Source organism: Arachis stenosperma, chromosome 5 (assembly GCF_014773155.1).
Source record: "Arachis stenosperma cultivar V10309 chromosome 5, arast.V10309.gnm1.PFL2, whole genome shotgun sequence".
Lineage (NCBI taxonomy): Eukaryota > Viridiplantae > Streptophyta > Magnoliopsida > Fabales > Fabaceae > Arachis > Arachis stenosperma.
This window is the reverse complement of record NC_080381.1, coordinates 21,166,491-21,191,446: the sequence shown is the minus strand read 5'-3', so window position 1 is coordinate 21,191,446 and position 24,956 is coordinate 21,166,491. Positions and strand designations below refer to the sequence as shown.

Sequence of the window (24,956 nt, the reverse complement as noted above, 5' to 3'; positions counted from 1 at the left end):
CGCTTGCGCTTAGATGTGAGGTCGGTGGCAATAGATCCCGCTCGCATCCCTTCGGATCTCCAATGCGTACAGGCGCACAATCCTGGATAGTGATCCGAGCACTATATCTCGGGGGTACCCATATGATGATTCCGAAGGGCGACGTCTCCATGGAGATGTGTCGGGTTAGTATTTGAACCGACAATGTGATATCACAGCCAGTAGGGCAGGCATTCATCATATGCATTTTCTACCTGTTTGTATGCTTTACCGACTTGATATTGTTTTCCCTATCTGTATAACATGTCTAATTGCTATTTGTATTAATTGCTAAATATGCTTCTACTTGTGTTTTACTTGTATTGTATATACTTGTACTGTTACTGGGATTGAGGATGTTCGGAAGGCGGTAGCGATTGGATCGCACGGCAGATCGGTTTGTGAAGGCTATGGGACAGCGGTGTTTGATTAGAGTAGAAATCCCTTAAGATAGATTACCCTTTTATGGCGCTACGGCTTAAGTTTTGTTAAGGTTTTACATATTATGCTTATTTGGTTTAGAATGCTTTAAGCTTGAATTCTTGTGATAGATATGGAGTCTAGAATTTTCTTTGGCGTCCTGGAGTCTTATATCCTACATCACTGGGCACTGTTACCATACTGAGAACCCCCTGTTCTCATACCATATTTCTGTTATTGTTTTCAGTGCAGGTCACAACCCACCACGGTGAGTTGTCTGGTTGGTGACAGAAGCGGAGGATCTGGATACTCCTTTTGGGTCTTTTGATTTATTTTGAATATGTCTCTCATTTTTGTATTTTGTTTCGCCTAGAGGCTTGTATCTGAGAGAACAAAACTTGTATAAGCTATTTTTACTGTCTGGTTTCATGTATGGTCTGTATATGGCTAGCCGGCTTAAACTCTGCGAGCCGTGGCTAGGTTCTTATGACATTATACTACTATATTTTGTTATATTACATCTGTTTTCTTGTGCTTTAAGTTAGTAGCTTCGTTAGTACATTTTGCGCTTTTCAAAACCTGTTTTTGGACTATATCCTTCATCAGGATTCTAGATAATATTATTCCTCCTATATATCATATGTATGAGCTTAGAACTATCGTAATCTTTTATTAATCTTTGCTTTATGACGTGAGGTAAAGCTTAGGCTAATTGGGGTGTTACATTTAGTGGTATCAGAGCAGTTTGTCCTCGTGAGCCTGAGGGATGGACCGATTGTGCTTCATTACATACTCTGTGTGTCTTTTCTTTGATGTTAATAGGTTATCTACTTGATATTTCAAAGCATGCTTGTTTGTGAGTGCCTGTTTGGGATAATTGAAACACTAAACTTTTGATATTGAGACTGATCACCTCGATATCGATTGTTTGGTGTAGACAGGAAACCCAATGGCCACTCGCGGACGAGGTCGAGCACGTTCACGAGAGAGTAGGAATGAGCAACCGGCCAATAACCATGCCGAGTTCATGGCGGCGATGGCAAGTTTGACGAGCACCATGGAAGCAAATGTTGCTGCAATTCTGCAAGCTGTGCAGAGGTTAGCTCAACCGGCCGGAAACGGAAACAAAAATGGAGAAGGTGCTAAGGACAGCTTGAGAGGTGTTCTGAGAACTCTAGTTGGTTTTCCGAAAGCTGACTCGCTGGTTTTCAATGGTTTGACATACCATACTGAAGTAAACAACTAGTTCCAAGCTGTGGAGCGTGCATTGCTAACTCAACATGTACCGTATGACCAATTCGTGGAGCATGCGGTTTATCAACTAGTGGGAGAAGCTCAGCAATGGTGACAAAGAGAGCGCCAACTACTATACCAACAGAACGTGAATATTTCCTGGGCGTTATTCGAGGAAGCTTTCTACAAGAGGTACCTTCTTGAGTCAATAAAAGAGGCCTGAGAGTTGGAGTTCTTACAGCTGAAGCAAGGGTCCAAGACTATAGCTGAATACACTAGTAAGTTTGAGAAACTTTGTAAGTTCTCGAGAATAAGTCAGGTGCCCTTAAGTCCTATAAAGGCTGGAAATGCGTCAAATATGAAGTAGGGATGAGGGAAGATATCAGGCATGTTGTGGCTCCATCGGAGATTACGGGATTCTTAGAATTGGTGAACGAGGCAAGAATGGTGGAGGATTGCATTAAGAAGCAGACTTTAATGAGAGATACTCGCGGGGGTACCACTAGCAGAGGTCGTGAGAGTTATTTTCCACCAAGAGGCCAGATCTTCAAAAGGGATGGACATGCCATTCAACATCCTCATGTTCAAGGAAACTTCGGAAGAAGCAACAATTCCCAGTTTCGTCGGTCGAAAAGAAATGGTCAATGTTATGCATGTGGAATACCTGGACATATTGCCAGAAATTGCTGTCGTGGGAACAGGCAAGATGAGGGTCAAAATCAACAGTCAGGCCGTGTGTGTAATTTGGGTGCACGCGATGCGACGGGGTCGGATCCTCCGACAAGAGGTAAGCGTATGTTTTGAGAATTATGTTGCCTGGGCCTAAGGATAACTTGGTCCTATCTTTTGCAAAGCCATCGTTAGGGTTACGAGTGCTTAGGGTTTTGTTGGGAGTAAACCGTGGGAAAACATGATTCTAGTGGCGGTAGCCGAGGAATTCGAACTTGTGATGACGGACGATCAGAGTGGACGTGCCGAAATGGGTTACAGGTATGGCTACAAGTCTTGGCGGTTCCCTGGATGGGTGATAGGTGCGGTTCAGCACTAGTGGCAATGGAAGTACCGACTGACGCCTTTGCGGTTTTTAACTATGATTTTGCAGTTTTAAGGTTTAGAATGATTTCTAATTTAGTTTGGAACTTTGGCTTAAATAATTTGGTTTTGAAAGTTAGTCGGAACTCTTGATTTAAGAGATATGGTTTAAACGAACAGTAAGTTCTTTGATTTTGTTCAATTGTGAAAATGGTTTCCCACTTCTCTTATAGAAAGGGATTCAATTTGAGAAGTTTTAATTTAAGGAAATCATGATTTGAAGTAGGCAACTTCCGAGTAAACTATTTTGACTCCTTTCAGGAAACTCAACTGTAATCTGGTCTAGAATGAACTGTTTTGAATGATTTGGTTTCGAAACTAAGATTGGAACCTTGATCAAATGACACGATTTAAAAAGAAAAAGTGAGTCCTAAGATTTTGTTAACTTGTGATTTTGGGTTGTAAATTTTAATTTAACAAAAGGGATTCAAATGGAAAAGGTTTTGATTTAAAGGTTTCAATGAATTTAGGCAAATTATGCTTTAAATTGTTTGATTTACAAATAAATATTTTTTGACTCTTTCGATAAGGTTTAAATAATGGACTCATTTAGATTGAAGTTGTTTTAAAAGTTTTGACAAATATTACAAAATCGGTATTTGGTTTAAGAAAAATTTTGGATTCTTAATGACGATAATCAGAGTGACGCAGCAGAAATTGTACGCTAAGTTGTCGACGTGTGAGTTCCAAAATGAGGAAGTGATGTTCTTAGGTCACGTGGTGAGCAAAGGAAGGATAACCGTAGATCCTTCTAAGATGGAGACGGTGATGGAATGGAAAAGACCGACAACGGTGGTGGAAGTCAGAAGCTTCGTGGGTTTAGTTGGATATTACCGAAGATTCATTGAAGGATTTTCCTGGATTGCATTACCAATGACTAAGTTGACAAGAAAGAATGCGCCTTTTGTTTGGACGTTGGAGTGTGAAAAGAGTTTTCAAATTTTGAAGCAGCAATTAACTTCAGCACCTGTTTTAATCTTGCCGAAACCGTATGAATCGTTCGAAGTATACTGTGATGCTTCTCTGAAGGGTTTAGGTTGCGTGTTGATCGCGTCAACTGAGACCGCAAGAGGTGAACTACCCAACTCTTGACTTGGAATTAGCGGCGATTGTGTTTGCATTGAAGATTTGGAAGCACCACTTGTATGGAGTGAGGTGTAGCATCTTTCTTTGATCATAAGAATCTCAAGTACATCTTTGATCAGAAAGAGCTTAATATGCGTCATAGAAGATGGATGGAGTTGCTTACAGACTATGACTTTTAAAATGCGTTATCACCCTGGAAAGGCGAAGGTGGTCACAGACGCATTGAGTCGGAGATCTTTAACAATTACTTGGATGAAAATCAAGGAAGAGGAGCTAGAGGATAAGTTTATGGATCTTAAGCTGGACATTGGTGAGGTTGCTGGAAGAGCTTGTTTGAATCAGCTGCGGATTTCAAGTACGTTTAAGATGGAGATTCAGAGGGCTTAGCAAAATGAGCAGAAGCTTCAGCAATTGTTCCAACCATTTGGTGATAAGAGGCGTGAGGATTTCACTAAGGATGGTGAAGGATTGTGGAGATATAACAGGAGGAGTTGCACACCGGATGTCGAGAGTTTGTGGCAAGGCTTGTTGTCAGAGACTCGCCACAGTGAATTTTCTATTCATCCCGGAAGTGCGAAGATGTAGTACGACTTAAAGAAGATGTTCTGGTGGCCTGAGAAGAAAGGTGACGTAGCTACAGTAGTATCCTAGTGTTTGACCTGTCAGAAGGCGAAGATATAGCATCAAAAGCCGTCAGGAATGATACATCCTCTTGAGATTCCTCAGTGGAAGTGGAAGGAATCGCGATGGATTTTGTGACCGATTCACCGAGGACCTGGTCAGAATTTGATACGGTTTGGGTGATCGTGGTTCGCTTAACCAGATCCACTCATTTTCTGCCTATCCGAATGAACTATTCTATGGAGGAGTCGGAAAAAGAGAACATCGACACGGTAGGATGATGGTGACGAGATGCTGTGGCAACTTCTTCGGCAACGTCGAAAGTAGGATGCTTCGTGGAGTTACATCGTGTGATTCGGATTTTCGAGGGCAAAAATCTTTTTAAGGAGGGGAGATGTAAGAACCGGATTTTTTACGAATAAAATTATTTAAATGCCCAAATTAAATTCCGGAAAGTTAGGATGAGAATTTGGGGGTTTAAATATAATTTTTGAACTTAGTAGGTCCTTCCGAGTCAGAAAATGTGTTTTTTGTGAAAAACTGTGAAAAATCGTGAACCGACAATCAAACCGGTTGAATCGGTTCAAGTCTGCTCGGTGCTGCGCGAGAAGCAGTGAAAACAGCCGAAATCCTTAGAAAAATATTAGAGATGGAAAACCGGGCGTTAGTGTTAAAAGTTTGGCCCGAAGTTGGGTCAAACGGGCTAAAAACGCTAACGGGTGGAACCGGTCCCAAGTTAGGCCCAAGTCCAACATATATAAGGGTTCATTAATGAACCCAAAGGCCAAAAAAAATTAATGAACCCAAACAGCCATAACACACTCACAAGCACACCCATCAGCTGAGAAAGAGAAGAGGGAGAAGAGACTCCATTAACACTATTCATCTTCTTCTTCCCAAGCTCATATCTTGAACTACGGTGCTTCGATTTGCGTGCCGCCAGCGGCTACGCATTCCTTATGAAAAGCTCTACAAAATTCATGTAAGAAATTGGTAAGGAAAGTTCAAAATCTTCCCCGTTCTTCTCCTCTAAATTTTGGGTTTTTAGGATTTTTGATTAAGTGAGTTTTTGTGATTTTGGATGTTTAGATTCACTCTAATCCTTGCTTAGCACTGGGTTTTGGCTACCAAATCTATTTGACAAGGTAAGAGGTTTTGAACTCTTGTGAAGTTTTGATTTATGATTAAGCCATAGGTTGATTTGTGATGGTTTATGCATATATAGCTTGTTTGTTGTGAGTTTGGGAGCTTTTGGAGCTTGTTGGAGTCCTTTTGGAAGCTTGCTTGTGCACCATTTGGGGTTTTGGACATATTGGGGATCGACTAAGGTATGGTTTCAGTTTCTTCTATGTAGTATATAATATTCATAGACACTTAGACTAGTTGACCCTAAGATAGGATTGAATATTGTTGGTGTATGAATGATTATATGTGAATTGATGTTAATTGTGGGTGTCATTGGAATATTGTGGATAAGGATGGGAAATTATTGGTATTTAATGATTGATGATGAGTAATGATATTGTTGGAATTTAATGATTATAAAGGTTGGTGAAAAATGTGTGATTTATTGTTGTTGATGAGGGTTGTTGATGTAGTTGATAATGTATGGTAAATATTGATATTGTTGGTAATTGAAGACAGGGATGGATTTATTTGTAGGGGTGTGGGGCAATTGTTCCCATTGAACTTTTAAAAACTAATAATAAGTATATATATGTGTAAAGAATTGCCCCATTATGTGTAAGAAACATTTATATTATTAGATATTAATAAAATTATTGTATTAATATAAATTCAAAACAAATATTAATAATAACTAATAATAATTTAATTATTTAATTGCCTAAAATTAAGCTTAACTTTTTAAATATAAATGAGATTATTAATATTTAATATTTTTTTATAATATATATCATTTATTTACTTTTTATTATTTTGTTTAATTTAATTTTGTTTATACATACATATAATATTGTTTTTGTTAAAAAATTATTATAATGTTATAAAGGCTTTTTTATTTAAATAAATTAATAGGAGAACCAAATTACTCGATTTCCCTAAATAGATTTCAAAAACGTTATTTTCTTAAATCATATAATATATAAATCGTCTTAGACTTTTGTGTTTTAAATAATATATGAATCATGTTACCTTGGGACGATTTATGCATGAAATGCATTGCTCAAAAACACATAAATCGTCCCAAGCCTTTGTGTGTTACAAAATGTATATAAATCGTCCTAGGTCACCATGAGTTAGGTTTTTTATCCTAAAGCTCATTACCCTAGCACGATTTTCGTGTAAACTAGTCACCCCTCAAGATCCTAGGACGATTTATGTGTTACTATGGTAAGACACATTAGGCCGAGACGATTTACATTAAAAAACACAAAATTCATGACCATGGAACAATTTATATACTAAAAGATGCTATAAATAAACGAAAACGTTGTATATGGAGCCATAGTTAAGTTGAGAATTTTGGGAAGATGATTGGGAGTGTGTTTTTGCTAATTTATTATCGGAGAAAAATTGATGAAAACACAAGTGATGAGGTGTAACGTTTAGTAGTAAAAAGCAGGTTGGAATATTCGTAAATCCTTCAATGAGTTTAGAAGATTTACAAAATAATATATTACAGAAGTAAATAAAATTACAACAAAAAATAAATAAAATTCATATGAATAAAACCAAATAGAAAAATAAAAAATTTTATATACAACATAAATATAATACAATAAAAGATAAACAAAAAAGAATTTATATAAACAAAAAAATAAAAATTAATAAAATTAATAAAAATAAGAATTTATACAACAATATTTGTTATATGAATAAAAAATACAATAAAAATAAATAAAAATTATATGAATAAAATCAAATAAAAATAAAAAAATTCATAAAAAATATACGTATAAAAAATAGTATAGTAAATGATAAAAAAAATGATATGAACTAAGAAGTAATATGTATTCTAAAAATATAAGATCAGCACACTAAAAATAATATAAAAAATATTTATCATGTAGATATAAAATACAATATGATCTTATATTTTTTATATTATTTTTTTAGTGTTCTAATCTTATATTTTTAGAGTACATACTATTTTTTTAATCATTTATTATACTACTTTTTATATGTATACTTTTTATAAAATATTTTTAAATTATTTATTAATTTTTATGATACTTTTATTTTTTTGTTTATATAAATTCTTTTTTTATCTTTTATTGTACTATATTTATGTTGTGTATAAAAATTTTTATTTTTTATTTGATTTTATTCATATGAATTTTATTTACTTTTTATTGTAAATTTATTTACTTCTATAATATACTATTTCGTAAATCCTCTAAATTCGTTGAAGGATTTACGAACACTTTGACCTGCTTTTTACTGTTGAACGTTGCACCCTCACTTTTTTTTATCAATTTTTTTTTGGTAATGAACTACAAAAACACATTCTCAGCCATCTTCCTAAAACTCTCAACTTAACTATGGATCAATATTTATGGTTTTTATTTATTTATAACCTCTTTTAGCACATAAATTATTTCATGGTCATGAGTTGTATTTTTTAATATAAATCGTCCCAACCTAATGTGCCTTACCATAGTAACACATAAATCGTGCTAGGGTCTTAAGGGGTGACTAGTTACACATAAATCGTACTAGGATAATGAGCTTTAGGATAAAAAACGTAACTCATTGTGGCCTAGGACGATTTATATACATTTTGTAAAACACAAATGCCTGGGACGATTTATGTGTTTTTGAGCAATGTATTTCATGCATAAATCGTCCCAGGATAACATGATTTATATATTATTTAAAATACAAAAATCTAGGACGATTTATATATTATATGACTTAGGGAATCACGTTTTTGAAATCCATTTAGGGGAATCGAGTAATTTGGTTCTTCTATTAATTTATTTAAATAAAAAAGCCTATTATAAAATATTAAATTTGCAATTAAAAATCAAAAAATTATTTGATATTCGTTTAATAGAAAAAAATATATTATTTTGTCTATACCTACATATAAAGATAATTGTGATTGTTTAATTTGAATTTTTATTTTTTTTCACAATTTTTTTGTCGCTCTTGCATAATTTTAGAAAATATTCAGACACCAAAATAAAAAATAGTCAAAATTCTAAATTAGTTCATTCGAGTTATATTCTTTATAGATTTTTTATTTTTTTTATATCATATAAAAAAATCAATATAAATGTAATTTGATGGATATTAGATGTTTGACTAAGCGCAAGTATTAATAATAAATGTATTACTCATGCAATATTATCGAAATATTGAAATGAAAAAAAATTAATTAAATTACTATACTTTTAGATGTATTAATTATATTTATTTATTAAAATTTTGATTAGCTAATATATTACAAAATTTAAATATCTAAATATATTAATATTAATATATATTTTTTATTATTTTATTATATTATTTTGCCCCACTTCTAAAATTTTCTAGATCCGTCACTGATTGAAGGTGAGTGTTAAGGTTGTTGATAAATGGCTATATTGATGTTGATAGTATGATGTTGGAGTTTGATGTTGAAATTAATAATGATGATGGTTAGTAAGGGTATTATTATGTATTTGATTGTGAGAATTGATGATTATATATGGTGGAGTGGTAAATTGGAGTACAGCAAATGGTAAATTCTGATATATGAAAGAATTAATGTGGTTTTGGTTGGTTTGGGTTATGAAAGTTGGTAAATTGAGATTTTGTGAGTTTTGGTAAAAGTTGACTTCTTGTGAACTTTGTTTGATCATAACTAGTGCCTCGGTTTTTAACATCTATTGAAACTGGTTTAGAATTAAAGTTTATTGAAGACTCCTCGAATCGATATAAAGTTTGTAAAAATTGAAATTTTATAGAGGAAGTTATGATCATTCAAAGATTGGTGTAAAAATCTGAAATTCTGTAAAGTTGCAGAATTTCATGATTTCTTATGTGTGCGCACGCACACCTCTGCAAAAATTTAAAACTGTGCGCACGCACAGACTTGTGCGTCCGCACACGCAGAGGGAGGCTCACTGTTTGCAGCGTTAGCACAGCTTGTGCGTGCACACACCAACGAAGAATTGCAACCTGTACGTATGCACAGCCTTGTGCGCACGCACACGTTGGGAAGGCCAGCCTATTGGGGGCGCTGGCACAGGTTGTGCAAGTGAACAGACTTTACATATTTTAGTACCTGTGCGTACGCACACCCTTGTGCGTACGCACACGTTTAAAATCTTCCTGGGCGTGCGGACGCACACGGCCTGTTTCACAATTTTAAACTTTCTTTTCAATTAATTCACCTTCCCAACAAAGTTGTAAGCTTTTATAACACCATTTTAAGGCCTTTGGGTTTAATTTTGAGTATGGAAATATGGGAAATAGGCTAAGGGTTTTAGTTGATATTTATTATGAAAAATTAGAGAAACGGAGGTTTAGGTTTCTGGTGTACTGAGGATGGGTTGGCAGAGTGAGAAGAGAAATGGGAATATGAATTGAAAATGATTGAGTTGAGTCGAAGACTTTGAAGGAATTGAAGGATCCATGACATATTGAAAATGTTTTCTGAGAACCACTGATGTATCATTGTATATTGAGATTATGAGACGCTATGCGCCCAGCAGGGGCCAAAGTTGGATCCCGCCTGTTTGAGGTAGCGGCGGCGGCGTAAGGGTGGTGGTTCGTCCCACTTGCACTTAGATGTGAGGTCGGTGGCAATAGATCTCGCTCGCATCCCTTCGGATCTCCAAAGCGTACAGGCGCACAATCCTGGATAGTGATCCGAGCACTATATCTCGGGAGTTCCCATATGATGATTCTGAAAGAGATGCGTCGGGTTGGCAGTTGAACCGATAATGTGATATCACAGCCAGTATGGCAGGCATTCATCATATACATTTTCTACATGTTTGTATGCTTTGCCAACTTGATATTTTTTCCCTATCTGTATCATGTCTAATTACTATTTATATTAATTGCTAAATATGCTTCTACTTGTGTTTTGGTTGTATTGTATATAATTGTGCTTTTATTGGGATTGAGGAGGTTCGAAAGCCGGTGGCGATGGGATCGCATGGCGGATCGGTTGGTGAAGGCTGTGGGACAGCGGTGTTTGATTAGAGTAGAAATCTCCTAAGATATATTACCCTTTTATGGCGCTACGGCTTAAGTTTTATTAAGGTTTTACATATTATGCTTATTTAGTCCAAAATGCTTTAAGCTTGAATTCTTGTGATGGATATAGAGTTTAGGATTGCCTTTGGCGTCCTGGGGTCTTATATTGTACATCACTGGGTACTGTTACCATACTAAGAACCCCCGATTCTCATACCATATTTCTGTTGTTGTTTTCAGATGCAGGTTACAAACCACCAGGGTGAGTTATCTGATTAGTGACAGATGCAGGTCACAACTCCAAATTCTAGCAAGATTTGTCATCTTGAATGAATTAAAATAAAAAAAATTATTGTCAATAAGTTTGTTAAGAAAAAAATACAACCAAGATTTTTAATAAAATAAATAAATTTATAAATAAAGTATACTTCTTCTAAAACAATAAACTTACCAACAAAATAGGTGTAATCGTACCCAAGAGTATTGAGAGTGTCAAAACTCACAAAATTAAATCTATATCGTGGGATAGTTGACGATTCTAGAAGTATGTGGACATCGGTACGTTGGTTTAAATTAACCACATACTCATGATGTGTAGTCTTGAAGTTACCCTTATTGAGTCCAACAACAAAATATTTTATTTGGTAAAATATTTCTTCTCTTAGCAAATTCACGAATCGAGACACAAGAGTCCTTAGGCTTGTATTTTTCCTCCCTAGAATTGATAAATAAAAATCAAAGAACAATTAAATGGGGACAAACAAACAAATTTAAAATATAAATAATATAAATTTAAAATAATATAAAAAAATTAGTAAGAAACTCACGTCTTCATCGAGTTAAATCATCTCAATTGAGTATGGCATTGGAGAATTTTCGTAATTTCATAGTATCCATAACCGTATTATTCATATATGTATACACAAATTATCAATTGTAGGATTGATTTTTGCAATTTTGTGAATACCAGTCATTGGAATAAGTAGAATAACTTTAGATTTTGGATATATGTAAAGAAATGGATGATGTATTTTGAATTGTGATGCTATACATATCTCATAACTTATACTTTTATAATTGACTCATAACTAAAATTTTTTAAATTTAATTGACTTTAATTTAAATTTGAATTAAATTTGCAGAGATAAAGTAAACATTGGCAAGGTGGTCTTTGTTTCTTGAGTCGAAACAAATTTCAAAACCGGTGATGCTCCATGGTTTTTAAAAATTCTAAATTTAAAACTTACTAACAAATTTTAAAAAAAAATAGTCTAAAAAAATCAACAAATTTTTAAAAAATAGTGTTAAAATTTAAAAAATAACAACTTAAGTAAAACAATTCAAACAAATAATTTAAAATTTGAAAATAACAACCTAAATAAATAATAATTTATAATTTATAAATATAATTTTTAAAATTTCTAGTGACGATACCTAAGCAAATAAACTCCCAAACTCAACGTATGAGCACCACGTCAGCATATAAGCTCCCTGTTTGTATTACTACTAGTGTTAAATGCGTGCGATGCACGAGTTTACATTTTAATTTGTCATAGTAAATCAAAAATAATATTTTATAATTATAAATTTTTCAAGTTTAGTATAACAATATCATTGTCATTATATAGTAAACGTATTGGAATATGTTGTTTTATCTTTATTCAAAATAAAATATAAATAAAATAGTTTAAAATCTATAATATTCTTGAACCATAACAAAAGAAACCTGAAAAAATAGTTTCAAATTATTTGTTGGCCTCTATCCATGCTAAGCACGCACACCCTTGAGGCTAACCATGCGCGATGATACATCACCATGCGATCCCCTCAATGAGATACCACCTTGCGTCCTGCCTGAACCTCCATACGCAGAATCTTGATACCGACCAGATCCACGTCCTGCTCGGTCCCTTGAATATCCAACCCCACCTGCTTGGCCTAAAGCCAACGGCCTTCCACCTCCACTACCATATCGCCCACCACCTTGTCTTGTCTGAGAACCCAAGTCCTGCCACCTGCCACTCCCAGTGTTGGTTCCACCAGCAGCAGCAGCAGCATAATCCTGGCCATCCCTACGCCTCATAGGAAGATCCAATCCACCACCACCTATGGTTGCCTCCATTGCTCTTTCATTACTCTCGGCAAGGATGGATAACTTCTCTGTTAACTGGAATGCCAATGCCTGCAACCTAGAGTGCTCCACATCCTGGAAAACAATGCAGCCAGTTGGCTGGTCCCAGCTTGCATGAAGCTCTTCATTGATCATCATCCTACTAACAATGCTATGAGTATGAGCAACAGAGAGATCAAAAATTTTGGTGAGTTGATCAAGGCTCAAAGAATCATAAGATGATGAGAACGTAAAGAGATATGTCCTCAATGCCTCCTCCTTGATCTTATCTTTCAGCATTGCAAGTACAGTATCTCTGTTTCTAACAAACTTCCAAACGTCAAGAGACACAATGATGTCATAAGCCTTGTTGAAGTTTCCTTTGGCAAGAGCCCTTGTGGCAGCCATAACATGGTCTCTGACCTTTTCAGGTGGACCAGTAAACGTTTGCTTGTCACTCACCTCAAGTAAGCGGCGGAAGTTCTTACTAATGACTTTGCGCTTTGCATCATGAACATTGGCTGCTATATTGGGAACTTCAAGAAGCATAGCGGTTGTAAGATGCACTGCCTCCAGGAGCTCAAGATTTATGTGCATATGATATGGCATCTGACGCCTTCTTTCCAACCTTTCCTGGAAAAGGGGGAAATAGGGTATGATGTCAAGTATAACTATCGAAGTTCTACAAATAAATAAATAAATGATGCCTCGGGAAATTAGAAAAAAACTACAACAATTTGCAAATATGAGTTTTTGAAAGATATAATGCAAGCAAATCATGCAGAGACAACAATGTCGAAGTGTCGAGCAAAAATGAAAAGCACTCATTGAAGTAGTTTAAAAATTAAGCAGTTTTACTTTTAAATAAATAACCAAGAATTATTCCTCACAAAACAACTTGCACATTTATTTTGGGGAGTGGGCTTGAACAAATATTTGTTTCCCTTGTGAAGTTTTGGCAGACTTATGCAAACACGTTATGCAGTGCAAAATAATAGTTCAACAAAAAAAATGGAACATAATATTTTGCAGCTGAAAATAATCAATTCTGCTTCTGAATAAGGAACTACAGAGCTCTATTTTTAACACATACCTGTTCTGGGGTCTTTTCATGATAACGACTCTGTGACACACCTTGTGCAAGCAACTCCTTCACCCTTCCACCAGAATAAAGTTCAGATAAACAGCCATGTGCTTCGGAAATCAACCCAACCCTAAAAGCACATAGACCCAACTGTGCCATAGCCCTGTTAAACAGTATCTGTGTTGATATGTCCATATGCTGAACGCTGTCTTGCAAGTGGCTCATGAGCAGCAGATCACGGGATATTGAGAACTCGTCAAGAAGAGCATGGTGGTATATGTCACAAAGCATTGCCCGTGCTTTAGTGCGCTCATCACCATACTTGTATATCAGGGTAACCAATATGTCCATTAGAGTCCTGCTGTTCTCAGGGAAGGTAGGTTTGCGGGGCACAAGCTCAGGAGTAGCAATAAATGGAGTGGGAATTCTTGTATCCTCAAACCCTTTCTCCTCACCAGCCCCTTCATTAACCCCATCTTCAGCCAACTCCGCCAATTTTTTCATTGCAACATAAACCTCCTGTGGTTTGTAGTAAACGAGTTCAACCCTCCTCAAGGCCACCTTAGAAGCAGCTTTGAAATCTCCAACCCTTTCAAGGTATTCCTGGACATTCTGAGCAAGAACAAGAAACATTGGCTCATCCCTGAGTCTCTCAACATACTCACGAGTATGTGGATCTATGCACTGCAAACTCTTGAAAAACTCGGCATCTATTCTTTCCAAGAAGGCGACCAAGTTTCCCCAAATGCGAATTGGTCCATTATGGTCAGGGCCCTTCTGTGTTTCATTCTCATCTGGCTCCACAGCATCATCAACAACTATGTTAGGGTATTGCACTAAAATGTCAAGAATGACCAGCAAGTTATTCACACATTTTTTCCAAACATTAATGGGCATGTGCCCACTTAGGCCAGGGTTAACATCAAACTGGGCAGATACCACACTAAAAAGGATCTCCAACTTCTGTGCAGGTGTTTTAGCAACTTTTGTAAGGAAAGTAAGCTGCTCAACCTGCTCAAACCTTCCAGTTCCCTTCCTGCCCCTTGCTGCCACAATCTCCTTGAATTTCTTGTTGACGGTGTCCCAAGTGATCTCACTAGGGTCTTTCATGAATTGCCTATCCATAAGTCTGTCTCTCTTGCTAAGTTTTTGGTCCCAGGGTCCCTCACCAGCATCGACCTTTTCATCTTCATAGTGAGAGACTTCAGAATCTGATTTCAGGTCATCTCTTCCCTTAAGCTGATCCGGCTCGATAATCTCACCATCACTCTCGTACTCATCCTCGGATTCCTCCTCTTCTTTCTCCTCCTCACTCTCAGGGCTCTCCCTGCATTTGTTAATCAGTTCCTCATATTGCTTATTGTTCTTCTTCAACTTCTGCTTCATCGAGTTCAAAGCCTTAGCATTGCTACTACTCATCTTCTTTTTGGCATCCTTATTGGCCAAAGCCTGAGCCAAAAAGTCTTCCAACATCACCAGGGCCTTGATGTAGAGACTGGGGACCTTCTCAGACTCGGTAACACGCATGACCTTCTCAAGCTGCTTGTTGATCTTATCAAAGCTCTCCTGCAAGCTCACCCAATCATTGATCTTCATGGCATTCTTCATCTGATCAACGGTAGAAGCCATCTCCTCGAATCGCTTATCCTTTGCCGACCGGACAACCCGCCGTTGGCTATCCGAGTCATCACTGTCACTCACCTCAGTTGTCAAATACTTGCTATTGGCAGCGGGATCGACCTCACCAGCCGTCGTCTCTTCAACCTCATCAAAGTCACTGCTTTCTTCCTCAGAATCGCTCGCACCCTAGTATTATTAAAAAAAATAACATAAGAAACGGAGTGTTCTTCAATCCCATGAAATTACAAATTAAACCAACGAGGCACTGAAATTCGAAACAAACCTGGGTCCAAAATCTTGACGCCATCGTTTGTCAAAAGCTCTGGAAAAACGAATCTATTAGAAAACAATGAAGAAAAGCGATATATGCATGCAGGCTTCCGTATGTGTCTGCACACTCAGATTAACAGAAAGAAGCGTTTACGGAATTTATACAATACTCGGATATTTATAACTGCGAAAATAGATTGGCGGGAAAAAAAAGAGAAATTGAAAAATTAAAAGTGAAAGGATACACAAACCTGAGAAATCGGGGGCAGATTAGGGTTTTGCTGGATGATGGATTTCTGCCGCTGAAGCTCGACACAGTCGATAGTGTGGGTTGGCGGAATTCAGAAAAAATGAAAAGATTATAAAGATAATTTGATCTGAGAATAAGATTTGATTGCGGAGGAGGATGACACTCTCGTATTGAATGTGTTATTTTGGCGTCATTAAATTGATAAAAACAAAAATTTAATAAAAATTATTTTTTTAATATATTTGATAAATTTTTTATTTTAAAAATAAAAATATTTAAAAAATAAAAAAATATTTTTTTTAAAGTTGTATTTTATTTTTTTAAATTTAAAAAATATTTTTACATAATAAATGAATAAAAAAAATTTTTTATTTTATTTTATTCGAATATAATTGATAAAAAAAATTTTACATAAAATATTTAAACATAAAATTATTTTTATTTTTATAAAAAAATTTTAAAAAAATATTATTTAAAAAAAGATCTTTTTAAAAATAACGCCCAAACAAATCTCGCGAAGAATAAGAAAAAATAAAATTTTATTTTGTTGATATTCATTTTAGACAAAGGGCTTGTTTGGGTGAGCTTTTAAGAAAAGATCTTTTTTCGAGTTATCTTTTTTTAGAAGATCTTATAGAGAAGTAAAAGTAATTTTATGTTTGAATATCTCATGTAAAAAGATTTTTTATCTATCAATTATGTTTGGGTATAACATTATAAAAGTATTTTTTTGTTTATTTATTACATGAAAAACATCTTTTTTTTTAAGGAAAAAAGATCTTTTAAAAAAAGATGTAAATTACAGCTTCTCAAAAAAGATCTTTTTTATTTTACTAGTGCTTTTACTTTTACTACTAGAAATTCACCAAACACGTTAAAAAATAAAAAAAAGATCTTTTTTCATTGAAAAAAGATCTTTTTTTTAACAAAATAATGGCACCCAAATATACACAAAAAAAAGAGATTCATTCTAAATTTTGCAGCTTTTTTTTAATATTTATTATGTTTAAATTTCTTACATTTTAAATTTATTACTAGTGTATGTTCTGTATCTTGTACGAAATAATACATAAAATTATATAAAAAATTAAATAAAAAATATATAATAATTATTATTATAAATATTTTACAAAGTTTTCATTAATATTTATCTTAACTAATTTGGGTTTATTAAGTGATCATCTCGCTGCTTCGCTTAAGCAAGTATTAGAAATTCGAATCATGCGCAATAATTCAATAGCTAGCGATTGATCATTAATATACAAAATATATGGTTAGACTTTATAGGAATACCAAAACCCGCGAGTATCCGACCCGTCTTTGCCTGATCAGGATGGGTAATAACCCGACCCGAGGTGGAGGTGGCTTTCGTTCGGGGCGAGTGTTCAAGCGATGCATGACGGGGTTGTGTTTAGGGTGTACCCTCTCCATGATATATACATAAAAACACTTTTTAGAAATCAGGATTTGTCTCACATCACATATTCATTGATTCATAGTTTCAGTCCATTCTCCATAGTCATGCTAGAGAGACCCAATCATTTTCAACCATAGTCTTCTTCTTCTCAACTCCTCCGTATAGAGCTTCACAGCTCCTGTTGTCTCGCTACTGAACCCAACATTGTCGCTACTGAGCCCGTCACCGTCTACCTTCACAGCTCTCGTCGTCGCCGCTGCTGTGCCCATCACCTTCGTTACTGAGTCCGTCGCTAATCAATGAAACATTCATATTCATGCTTTCTCATTTTGAGTACATTTATACATAAAAGAAATTATACATAAAGAAAAAATAAAAAAGAAGAGTTGAAATAGTAAGAGCGATAAAAATGATGATTTTTAAAGCAACTTCAATAGGAATCAATTTTAGGTATCAATTTTAACTTGTATAGTAAATGAACTTATTTAAAATTGAAACTTGTATTGGATATCATTTTTGAAATGACACTGATGAGCAATGCTAGGGGGCCAACAATTTTTGTGATTGGTATCCAACAAATAGCCATCAATGATGATTTAATAGTGTGAGATTGGTGTGAGATTTCATCCAATGACTCACCTTTCTCTGCTGGTTATATGCTGGTCAAAATTCAACAAAACTGCTGGCCCCCTAGACTTTTTCTGACACTGATATCAATAAAGAGATACATATTATTTTAAAAAGAGAAAAGTGAAATGTTGCCACTTGTTTAAACTCATCCATTAAATAAACACTAATGATATTACTGTAACGTTGTAACGTTATTTTATTGTAATGTTGTAACAAAGACTCAATTAAAATTTACTCAAATAAATTAGATGTACTTTTTATACCTTGTATTTTATTACTTTATTTTTTTTATTATCTTATCAATTTGATAAAAAAAATAGATCCAAATCAATTTAATGTAATTTTTTAATTATTTATAAAATTCTATTTTTTCTCTCAATCTAAGTATAGTACATAATTATTAATTTTGTAATTTTATATTTTTATTTTAGTTCAATTTTCACAATTTAATTAAATTTATTTAAAGTAATAAAAAATTTAAAATTAAAATTAAAATAAATCTAATTATTGGAGTGACAAATTTTATATTAAGTTCAAATCAAGTCTTATGATATATAGTTCACAAATATTTGTGTGGTATCTTGTAAAACCTAAAATAAAATTAAATTAATATCAAGTATTAGAGATGCTCTTATAAGTTTTTTTGGCTATTTATATATAAAAGACCAGAAAATCATGATTATCTAATAAAATTAATTTATATTTATTACATTTAGTTTAAATAAGTAAGAATCATCTTATTTTAGTTTGGTCATTAATTCACATAATTTGAATTTGACTCAATAAATATGATTTGATTTGATTTGATTTAATATGGTTATTAATTGAAAAGATCTCAATTGCTTATTTTATTCATAAATTAATCAAATTAATTAATTAATACACATAATTAGTATAATTAACAAGTGTAATTAACCGTGCCATGCACGTTATAAGATTGAAATTATAATTTTAAATTATTTTTTAAAATTAATTTAAATTATAATAATTTGATTAATAAAAAATTAATATGTTATGGATTGTTTGTTTTTTTTTAAATTTAGTATTAATTGGATTAACTCTAAAATAGTCATTAATCGATTTTAATAATCTACTTTCTTCAATAAATCAGACATATATACTGAATGTGATCATAAATAATATAGTAATAGTTAAATCTACCCACAAATATATTGGCTATTATCACACTCTAAAACAAATTAAATATAAAAGCTATTAGCACGCACTTATAAATCTATAAAATCGCACTATCTTTAATTCGTGCAAGTGTTTATTTATCAAATAAACTTAAAATATAAACAAAAAATATTTATAAAATAGACCTAGTATCACTTGAAATAATTATGAAAAATAATCAACCTACCTTATCATCTATAAGAACCATTTCTATGTAAGTCGTGTTGTTCTTGTCAAATTTGGATGAGACTTTTCATAACCTTATAATTCTTGCCTTTATTTTTCAAACTTTTTCATTACATAATCTATCATAGCTAATACTATTGATAGAATCATAGTTAGTATCCTTTAGGTATGAAAAATAATAAACAGAAGAAGTTCCATGTCTGAGATACGAATTTTCTAGATGATAAATAATTATAACAATTCACTATTAATCCTTATATATATATATATATATACACACACTAATTATACACGGTAATAGTTAACAAATATTTTCAATGGAGACACTTACTCAATATATATGTTATCGACATTAATTATATGCCAATATTTTTAAGAAAGAGCTAAAAGAGTAGATATATAAATATATATAATATTATTGCTATATAGAAAGCATACATAAATTGCTACATTTTTTTATTATATTATACAACTTAAAATTATACTATCATGTTATTATTAATCCTAGATACTTGCTATAATTATATCAAATTTAATTATGAATCTAAATAAATAAAATAGATAACATTCAATATTATTTTTTTCTTTTTTACATTCAATATTATTGTAAATATAAAAAGTAAAATAATTAATAAAAAAATATGAGCAGAAAATAAACATATTAATTAAAATTCAATTTGTTATCTAATTAATCTTGTGTCCATACGATATAACTTTACAAAAATGTTATGAATCATAACCTTTTTTATTCTACAAAAAAGAAAAACACTATATGTAGTCTTTAGTAGTACAAAAAATAATTATAAAAATTAATTATTGATATTGATATTAATCATAATTGATTATTAATACTATAATTTTTTAAAATATGTTTTACCTTTTTAAAAAATAATGCATGTACCGTGTAGACTTTATTATTATCCACTAATTGATATCAAATTAAATGGGTCACTATTAATGTGTGCTTCAATTATCTCCTAATAAAATTATTGCACTTGGATGAGAATTAGAACTATATCAATTGATATAATTAGAATGATTAAAAATATCGATAATTTATAAGTAGTTTAATAACGCATTAAATATTAATTTGATATAATTATAATAAAGATATTTTCTTAAATTAATATAATCATGCATTATTTATGAGCTAATTATAATATAATTAAAATAAATTTATTTGAGAAAAAAATTCATGTATAATTTTCAGAAATTATAATAATTTTTTTATTTATATATACGTATATATTAATTTTGTTAAATAATTCTATATATATATATATATAATAATTATATACATATATAAATAAAAAAATATATGAATTATTTTTGTTAAACTCCATGTTACCAGCTATTAAAAATATTTAAATCACATGTATTAATTTTTTGTTATAATTATTTCGTTTATATATATGATTATTTTTTTCTACAATCGTGCAATAATATTTTTTATAATATTATTGCTATATATGAAGCAGCTTTATATTACTATAATTATATCAAATTTAATTATGATGGTAAATAAATAAAATAGAAAACAATCAAAACTAATTTTTTTATAGTCAAAATTTACTGTAAATATAAAAAATAAAATCACTAATGATTAAAAATTTGAGTAGAAAATAAAAATCTATAAGCTAAATTCAATTTGTTAACTAATTAATTTTATGTTCATATAATATTATTATTGTTATATTGATTAAAACTGCGAATACATACTAATAAAATTATTACATACAAATGAGAATTAGAACTATATCAATTATATTAATTATATAAATTATTATTATTATTATTATTATTATTATTATTATTATTATTATTATTATTATTATTATTATTGAGAAATGATGATAATTCACGTGATAATGAATATTACCTATAAAATATCTAAAATTAAATAATATTCAAGTATAATTATGTGACAATTATAATTAAAAAATTACTGTATATGAAGTCACGTGAATTATTATTATAATTGATATAATAATTGCTATAATTGCTACATATTCTCAATCTTATTGGTTGTATCAATTTAACTATATCAATTATATTCAAATTAGTAGTCAATTATTTTTATGAAAATTTTTGCTATAATTAGATTATACTTATGAGATTATCTTGTATTAATCGTTATAATTAATTTAATAAAGATATTTATTAAGTATATATGTTATCTATATTAATTATATGCCAATATTTGTAAGAATGAGTTTAAAAAAGTGATATATAAATATATAATATTATTGTTATATAAAAAATAAATTTAAATAATATATTAAATATTAATTTAATATAATTATAATAAAAATTTTTCTAAAATAATATAATCATACATTATTCATGAGCTAATTATAATGCAATTAATTAAATGTATAATATTTTATATTATTTATTTACCGTCATGATTTGATTTGATATTTTCTAGTTATTTACTTACATAAATGATTAAAATATATAACATAACTATCGTAATTATTATAATTTTATGATATAATTATAATTAACATATTTTATTGTAATTAAATATTGATTTGATATAATTATAATGAAAAAAGTTTCCTAAAATAATATAATCATACATTATTTATGAGCTAATTATAATACAATTAAAGATATTATTATATCATAATGTCTATTTACTATATTAATATAATATTAAAAGATACATGTTTCATTATTTTTATAAATAAAATCGATTTTTATTAGCAACTAAATTGTATTTAGATCAACCAAAACTATATGTTTAGGTAAAGATTTTTTGTCAAATATAATGAAAATACAAATAAAGAAATAAAGGATAAAAATAAACTTAAATAATATATCTGGCACCACTTCATTTTATTAATTATTAAATTATTTAAGAATAGTACATCCACGAAAAATACTCATAATATATAAATCGAGGCAATAATTTAAAATTTTCTAATTATAATTTAATCAAATACTAATATTAAAACCAAATTACTTAAACAATATTGAATCTATTCTAGTTCTTAGTCACGTATAATATAGAGTCATTCTCGTAACGATAACCAACTGAAATAACGTCGTAAATATCAATATTTAGAATTCGTGCAAATTCAAACCATCCTCATGTTAAATAAGCTTCATCATCCGCTATTCATGCAATGCGGCAAGGTATAGAATTGCCATATCGAGAAACCAAACTAACCCTTATTCCTCTCAATGGCATTGCATGCATGCAAAAGAAAGCCGGTAATTTCTGAAAAAAATCACAATATGTTATAAAATTATTCTAATAATGAACAACTTAAAATAAGAAAATTTAAATATATTACCAATCGTTGAAATTGCATATCCGAGTTTGTCACGAATTTAGCATAATTGAACTTAAACTGAGAGAATTAAATCTCATTATGTGCTCCACTTTGAAGATTTTCGGGCAGACGTAAAAAGTATGGAGGGGATGGAACTTGAACTTGCCTTATAAAATTTCGTGGATGCAATTCCTTAATCAAAAATTGAACTCCTCCCAAGAAAGCTAACTTTAACCACATTCCATTAGGTTGGTCATCATAGGTGAGTAGATCCAACCATCTTTTGGTAAAGTAGAGATTATTGTCCATTCTTTGAACGCTTACATCCATGTAGTTTGAACCTGAATTAGTGAAGACAACTCGATGAGGTATTTCATGGATGTGATGCATTGTAAACGATTGTGGTAAAAGACAATCGAACTGGAACATTAGACGATAAGAATAACTTAGAGTAACAACAATTAATAAATTATTAAAAGAATAATATAATAGAATGAGTATATGAAAAATATTATAAAAAATTATAAATTGTACCTTAAAAGGATCAACTTCAATAAAAAACGAAGAATACATTCTTATTCTATGAAGTAGTAAAAAAAATACTAAATATAAAATTATGAGCTGACTCTCAAATTTAGATTCATGTACCACAGAAAAATACTATTTATAGACCTTAGTAAAACAAAAATAAATATATAAATTACTTATTATTAAGGCAATTTTTTATTATATACTGTAATTACGCATCATAATTAATAAGTAGTTTAATAGTGCATTAAATATTGATTTGATATAATTATAATGAAGATATGTTCCTAAATTAGTATAATTATATATTATTCATTAAATATTAATTATAATATAATAATATAATTATAATAAAGGTATTTTTTATAAAATAATTTAGAATAGATGAAAATTTTCATTTGTTTTGAAGGGAAAACAGACTCACGAGAGATTGACACGTCACCCTTATTAGTTGGGGGAAAACCCAATTTTAGTATATTAAGTAGATTTGATTTAATAAATTAAAAGAAATAAATTAAAAAATACAACCAGAATATTAAAAAAATAAATTAGAAAATACTACCAAAATAAATTGATATAGATTATAATAAATTGTGTGATATTTAAGTATCTAATCAAATCAATTAGTTGATATAATTAATTTATCGTAGTAAATTATATTTAATGAGCTAAAAAAATAAATCGAACAACACTCCCAAAAACATACCACATCAGCTCCATCATTAAGTGTAAAAACCCAATCTTTATATAATAGAATAGATGTTTTAGTTTAAATTATACACAACTGTTAAAATTGTCAATTAATTTATTATCATCTTCTCAAATTTTAGTTTAATGTTTTTCATTTTACATTTAAAATTTATTCTATGCTTCAAATTCAAATTTGTTTTATATATTGTAAATAACTTACCATTAAAATATTAAGGACTTGTTTAGGTGCACTTTTATAAAAAAAAAAATATAATACTATCCATTATAGTTTTTTTATGAACTAAATTTAATCAAATTATACAATAAGACTTGAAATCATGTTAGTCATAACTGATTTTTTTGTTATGTTAGACTAATTTGATAAAAATATTTGGATGTGTAACATTATTTTTTTAAGTGATGTCTTTTTAAATATTTAAAAAATAAAATAATTTTATATTTTGATATTTTATATAAAAATATCTTTTTATTTAATAATTATGTTTGGGTATAATAATATAAAAATATTTATTTAGTTATTATGTTAAAAATATTTTTTGTAAAATAAAAGATTTTTAAAAAAATATAAATTATAATTTCTAAAAAATATATTTTTATTTTTTTAATATATTTATTTTTACTAATAAAATTTTACCAAATACATGAAAAAAATATTTTTCATTGAAAATTTTATTTTTTCAATAATTTAATAACACCTAAATAAAAATACTAAAGATTAACTCTATTAACTTTTATATTATTAGTTTTCTTCCATTATCCTTTGAAATATACTATAATAATGTTATAGCCGTATATTATTATAATATGATCCGAAAGGCTGCGAGCGGGATACTCTGTCACAGACCTCACATCTCAACGTAAACGAGATAAATCAACCCTACTTACGCCGCCGTCGCGACCTTAATAAGTGGGATTAACCAACCGTCCTTGCCAAACGCATAGCGTCTCAACAATCTCAATATAAAATAATATATCAGTGGTTTTCAGAAATCATTTTCAGTGCTCAGTAAGGCCATCATTCCACTCCGAGTCCTAGACTCGTCTCAAACATCATCAAATCTATAACTCCA

At 31.0% G+C, this 24,956-nt stretch overlaps 2 protein-coding genes across 3 annotated transcripts; one reads left to right on the top strand and one right to left on the bottom strand.

Moving 5' to 3' along the window:
• The first annotated feature begins 3,390 nt into the window (after positions 1–3,390).
• LOC130980548 (uncharacterized mitochondrial protein AtMg00860-like) lies at positions 3,391–3,855 on the top strand. The gene has a single exon (XM_057904214.1). It carries the CDS (start codon positions 3,391–3,393, stop codon positions 3,853–3,855), a length of 465 nt encoding a protein of 154 aa, XP_057760197.1.
• Positions 3,856–12,245: 8,390 nt separating this feature from the next.
• Positions 12,246–16,115, bottom strand: LOC130982585 (eukaryotic translation initiation factor 3 subunit C-like). Of its 2 annotated transcripts, none has more exons than XM_057906621.1 (4): positions 15,959–16,115; positions 15,721–15,759; positions 13,827–15,623; positions 12,246–13,366 (listed from the first exon to the last, which is right to left on the bottom strand). In XM_057906621.1, exons 2-4 carry the CDS (start codon positions 15,742–15,744, stop codon positions 12,392–12,394), a joined length of 2,796 nt encoding a protein of 931 aa, XP_057762604.1. In that variant the 5' UTR covers positions 15,745–15,759; positions 15,959–16,115; the 3' UTR covers positions 12,246–12,391. The 2 variants fall into 2 exon arrangements, with proteins under 2 accessions (XP_057762604.1, XP_057762605.1); XM_057906622.1 differs by having other exon boundaries at positions 15,721–15,827; positions 15,959–16,108.
• Positions 16,116–24,956: the final 8,841 nt, after the last annotated feature.